Source organism: Pteronotus mesoamericanus, unplaced genomic scaffold (assembly GCF_021234165.1).
Source record: "Pteronotus mesoamericanus isolate MK-2021 breed Mesoamerican mustached bat unplaced genomic scaffold, CSHL_Meso_final contig_90, whole genome shotgun sequence".
NCBI classification, from domain to species: Eukaryota; Metazoa; Chordata; class Mammalia; order Chiroptera; family Mormoopidae; genus Pteronotus; species Pteronotus mesoamericanus.
In genome coordinates, this window is record NW_026555277.1 from 30,463,269 (window position 1) to 30,468,978 (window position 5,710).

General features: G+C 42.7%; 1 protein-coding gene across 1 annotated transcript in view; it reads right to left on the reverse strand.

Annotated features, from left to right (window-relative positions):
* PDHX (pyruvate dehydrogenase complex component X) overlaps positions 1–5,523 on the reverse strand; it is a 57,631-nt gene extending 52,108 nt beyond the window's left edge. Inside the window, exon 1 of the mRNA XM_054585919.1 lies at positions 5,314–5,523. Within this exon, the coding sequence (XP_054441894.1) occupies positions 5,314–5,473 (160 nt within the window). The 5' untranslated portion in view covers positions 5,474–5,523. The remainder of the gene's footprint in view (positions 1–5,313) is intronic.
* Between the last annotated feature and the right edge of the window lie 187 nt (positions 5,524–5,710).

Genomic DNA, 5,710 nt, shown 5'->3' on the forward strand with positions numbered 1-5,710 from the left:
AGGCCTTTGTCCTAAAAAGTGTTAGAGAGAAATGGAAGGGCTTTAAGTCAGGGTATAGGCATTTCTGGAAGATCAGTTCATGGCACAGGAGTGAAGGAGAAGAGAGAAAAAATAATAACAAATAAACTTTGTTTATTCATTTGTAATTCACTCAACAAATATTTATTCAGCACCTACCAGGTACATGATTCTAAGGGTTGGAGATATCAAAGGAGAATAAAAACAGACAATAATCCCTACTCTCATGGAGCTTAGCTGCCAAAGTAAGGAGACAGAAAATAAATATGTCTGGTGGCGACATGAACTAAGAAAAGAAAGGAAGGTAAGGGGACAGTGACAAGTGGAGGAACTATTTTATCAGCGGATCAGAAATGAATGGAGGAAGCCATGCCCGTATCTAAAGGAAGAGTGTTCTAACAGAGAAAGCAGCGAGTACAAAGACTGAGTCGAGTGTGCTTGGTATGTTCAAACTGCAGGGAAGCCAGCATGCTGGAGTGAGCGAGAGGCCTGGTAAAGGTTGAAGTCGAGAGGTGGAGGGCATTCACCTCCTATGGGGCTTTATAAGCCACAGCAAGCACTTCAGATTTTATTCTGCACTTAACAAGAAGCTCTTGGAGGGTTTTCGGTGACATGATCTGACTTACAATTTACAAGCACCCTGGAAGCTGCATGGGAAACAATCTGTACTGGGCCAAGGGAGGTGGCAGAAGCATCTATTGAGACACTCCTGCAAGAATCTAGATCAGAGGTAGCTTGGAACAGTCGAGTGGGTAGTGGTAGACATAGTGGGTAGCGGTCAGGTTACACTTAAAAGGCAGAACCAAGGAATTTTTGATTGATTGGACGTGATATATGAAAGTCAGGAGTCAAGGATAAGTTAGGGGTGCAAGTGAAAAAACAAAAATCAGAATCACACACCATAGTACCAAAAGAAAACCTTTCTTCCTATAAAAAGTGCCCAAAGAACATTATATACGACATAAACTTGATTCCTATTCAGCTACTCAAATGTAGACAGAAAAAAACATCGAAAATCAGGTCAGTTATAAAAACCCTGTGCTTACTCTTGTGCAAGACATTGGCTTAGGGACTCAATCCAGGGAAATTATACTTGATTCTTCCAAGGGTAGAAACTGTACTTGCTCTTTTCCCCTCTCTTAGCATGAGAACTATGAAATGCATGTAAGATACAGTATTGAGAGTTTCAGTGCTAACCCTGAGATATAAATGTAATGACTAATGAATGTGAGCCTGGTGGGTATGGGAGGTATTACTCCTTTGTCTTTCCAAATGCACTTCTCAGCCTTCCCCCACACTATCGTGTGGGCTCTGGCCTCCAGTTGGGTTCTGCCAATCGATGGCATAAAGCAGGAAGCTGAAGGGAGCGAGGAGAGTGAGGACGGGGTATTTATTTCCCCAGCCACCTCCTTGTGGGGTCGCCTGGGGCTGGTTGGATCCTTTCACGAAAGGGCACAGCTCCATCACAGGGCCTTCCCAGAGGCTCCCCCCTTTCAGTAACGGGCCCCTCCCATGCCTCTTCAAGCCTAGAAGTGGCGACAGCACCTTCACTAAACAGCCCTTTAGGACAGCACCATCTCTATACCCTGAATTTACAAAAATGGTTATTTATTAAACTCTGATCAAATTACCCACTTTTAGAATGCCATCTGTTCCCTGCCAGGACCCTATAGAGAGACTTAGTAGGGTGGCACTTAAGTAATGAGAAAAACTTCAAACCACAAGGTTATCCCATTAGAAGGAACAATACGAGCAAAAGGTAAAAGGTCTGAAACGCGTAAATGCACAAGTCAATTTGATCCAAACTCAGATCTGAATCAAGATTTCCAAATTAGTGGCTTTGTTGTAGTCTCTTATGTAAACGTATCCACTAGTCATTTATTTACAGTGGGAATCCCTATTGTAAGACACATCTTCCTTATTCTCAGATATAGTAAATATCCTAGCTAACTAGCACAACTATTTTCTGTAGGAAATACCCAAAATGTTTATGGAAATAGGGTAGGCAGTATTTATAAATTACAGGGAGATCTACAAGTTCCCTGGAATCAACATACAAAATTTTATATGTGTAATTTTCTGAAAAAGCGGTACAGCTTTTCATGGTTTTCACATAGATTTGTGCCTCTCTAAAAACCAGTGCTTGCAGATCCCCAAGGAAACTCTATTGAATTATAAATTTGCCAACTCTAAGCCTTCCCTAGAAATGTTTCACGTAATACAGAAAAGACCTTGATTGCGGAAAATTATGTAGATCACTAGCTATTATAAACATCTGCGTAGGTCAGTTTACTGGCTGTGAACTTGCAATCATACTGTAGACCTTATGTCCCTTAATAATTTTCTAGATTTTTAGCTTCCCCAGATATTTATTTAACATCTATAATATGCAAGGCCTGTAGCTATATATTAGGCAAAGCACTACAATTCAACCTCATTTATTTTACATGTTATTCCTCAGAAAGAACTTACAACCAATATTCACATCTTGGTTATTAATTAATTAAATTCCAAACCATGCCACTTATTCTGAAAGAGCAGCAATCGGAACTCTCCAAAATTAACTGCTTAGGATAGTTTGAAAAACTGTTTACAGATGCTATATCACTTATGTAAGTACCACATCTGGCCTCTGGGCCTTTGTATCTGCTGTTCTTTTAGCCTGGAAGGGATGCCACCTCTAGGAAGCCTTCCTGTGTGCTCCCTTATTATCCTGAACTTACCCTTCAGAGCTCGCTACACACACTATTGAAGTCATACCTTTATTGTTTATCTTCCCAAGCAGACTACACAGAATTTAGGACTGCATCTCCAGAAGCTAAATATGATTTAATGGGCCATGTGCCAAATACAGAGATCTGTTCCATTCCGTAGGCTAACTAGTTTCCAAGCAGGCTACCATGTAGCCTAATGTGTATTCCTTTGCTCACCATAAGTAGAATGGTGAGTAACAGTAAGTCTTTCCCTTCTCAGTAAGCATTTCAGTTGCAAGAATAAAACAAGTTAGGAATTTCTTAAACAAGATAAAAACTATATATATATTCTTCAGTTCATTATCATTAGAGCTGTGTGGCTTTGAGGGATCCACTTAATTTCTCTAAGCTTTAGTATTTTTGTCCAATAAAAATGCAGACAATGCCAACTTTACTAGGTTGTTATGGGAAGTGAATAAGGACTTTCTATGGCATATCTCATAGCTCATAAAAACGCTTTCAATAAACACCTTTTAAAGAAACCAAAATGCAAGTGTACTTCCAACTGACATATTTTTAAATCCTGGATAGACATATGAAAAAGACATAGTCCAATAGTCATACTTAATTCACATAATCTATAGATTACCAATAGTTGCTTAGTTTTATGAAACGATTTCTACCAAGCTGAGAGAAAAATAAACAAACACTATATAAAGTAACGCCGCTCTGTAAAACCAATAGCTCAAGGATCTCCATGTGTATTCAGCATGGCAAAACGGAAACTTGTAGGTGAACAGGTAGGAGACAAATTAGGAAAAAAATCCAAACCCTTCAAATAACTCAGAGCTACCCCACAACACAATCAGCTTCTGTGGTAGGCAGATTAAAGCCCACCGCCCCCTCACTGCCACCGCGGGAAAGATGTCTTAGTCCTAACACCCAGAACCTGTGAATAGCTTAAGTTACATGGCAAGGGAAAATTAAGGTTTAAGGAGGAACTGAAGTCGCTCAACAGCTCCTTGAGATGGGGAAAGCATCCTATATTACCGGGTAGACCCGATGCAATTACAAGGGTCCTTATATGTGAAAGAGGGGGCACTAGGAAACTCACACAGCTTCCTTGGGATGTTGTATCCTCTTCCTTACAGACGATGTTCAGGCAGAGTTAGACAAGTTATTCATGGTTGGGGGTGGGGGGAGGGGAAGGGGAAAATGTCCTGATACATCAGATAAGGACTGCTTAAGTGAGTTTCTAAAGGCAGGGGTCCTTAAATTTGGTCTAAGGAAAATCTCCTAATTTGCATGAACATATGCCCATTTCTCTGTAGAGAGGATACACAGCATTCAAATATTCTCAAAATGATCTGTTTTACAAACAAGGATAAAACACTCTTCCTAAATTATTTCCAACACTGGGCTTTTCCTATTCCATGCTTTTCTAAGGCAGCGAGTCTCAAAATGTAGCTCGTCAAACACCAACATAAAATATCAAAATGCCTCTAAGGCTGTTTGTAGAATTCAGATTGCTGAGCTCCACCCCAGGCAAAATCTCTGGGAGCTGTAGGAAAGTCCAATATTTAATAAACTACGAGAAAAGGGAATTCTACACACAGTTAAAGAACCATTGCTCCAAGTATTTTACGAAACATTAATCTGAAGAAACTGAAACAAATTATCCCATCACCAAATCTTGAGAAATCTCAGTGCATTCATCTTACCATGTGACTTTGTGTAACTTACTCTTTTTTCCTGAGCCATGGGCAGCCCAAAAATTGGGGCAATCTCTACTGCAGCTAATTTTTTTAGATTAAAGTTCATTCTGTGTAGTGTCAGAATGATGATTGGCAGCGAATGGGTCACATTCAAAAACTGTTAATCCTATGACACCCGCCCCACTCCTAGGTAAAGATAAATAATGCCCCACATGCTATATTACCCTATAGTTAAATACCGGAAGAACTGTTGTGTCAGTATCATCAACAAATTACTACTTTCTATAATAAATTTCATGGTATGATTTTCCTTCCTAACTTTTCACTCTTTTATGCTCATGTTTTGCCGGACTTATGCCTGTGATGCGGTGGGCATTTACAAATTAAGTCCTTTACTAGTCGTCGCGTGGGGCAACCCAAGTGGCCTACAAGAAAAGGTTTGCCACTAGAAAAGAGTCAAAAGAATGAGTAAGAACAGCCAAAAGTGGCTTTTCAATCCCAGCAACCTTAGGCAGCTTTTCCCTGACAGGGATGCTTGACAACTCTAACGGAACCTGAGACGTGACTAGGAAGAGTCCTCAGAGAAGGGCGTTTAGGACCTATCTTCGCGCCTCACCAAAAAACCCCAAATTCCAAGGCAAGGTCAAAAGAAACCATACCAACCAGGGGGCCAGATACGGAGTCAAGTTCTCCCAGCTCCCAGGAAAGCCCTTCGGGCATGCACATATTAAGCGATCAAATCAGCGGATCTCTCCCCGAGAAAAGGCCGAGGCAACAGGGTGCCCCGAATAACTCCACATCCAAATGCAGGCCCTCAATCCAAAAGCCCCTGACCCTGGCGCAGTGTTCATTTACACAGAGACGCTGAGCGAGCTCCGGTCACTCACCCCGCAGCCAGAGCGTGCTGTGAAACCATCTCCAACTAGCTCCGCGGCCGGCAGTACACCCAACAGCCCCATTAACCAGCCCCAGGCCTCGCCGGCCGCCGAAGCTTAAGAGGTAGTGCAGCATCCGCAGGTCACAGCCTAGCCTCCAGGAGGCCGCCATCTTCCCAGCCTTCTCACCGGCTGTTGCGGCACAGCCTGATCGCTCTGTCATCAAGCCCCTCCCAGGCCCCGCCTCTCACCCGGTTAGCCACGCCCTTCAAGCGCCTGTCTTGCCTAAATTCCACAGCCTCCTAGCCCCGCCTCCAACCTCGTTGGCCCCGCCTCCCAGTTAGGGGACTGAGCCCTCCGTCAGCGAGTTCCTCCCAGGCCCGCCCTTCGTTTTGTGCGCCCCACCCCT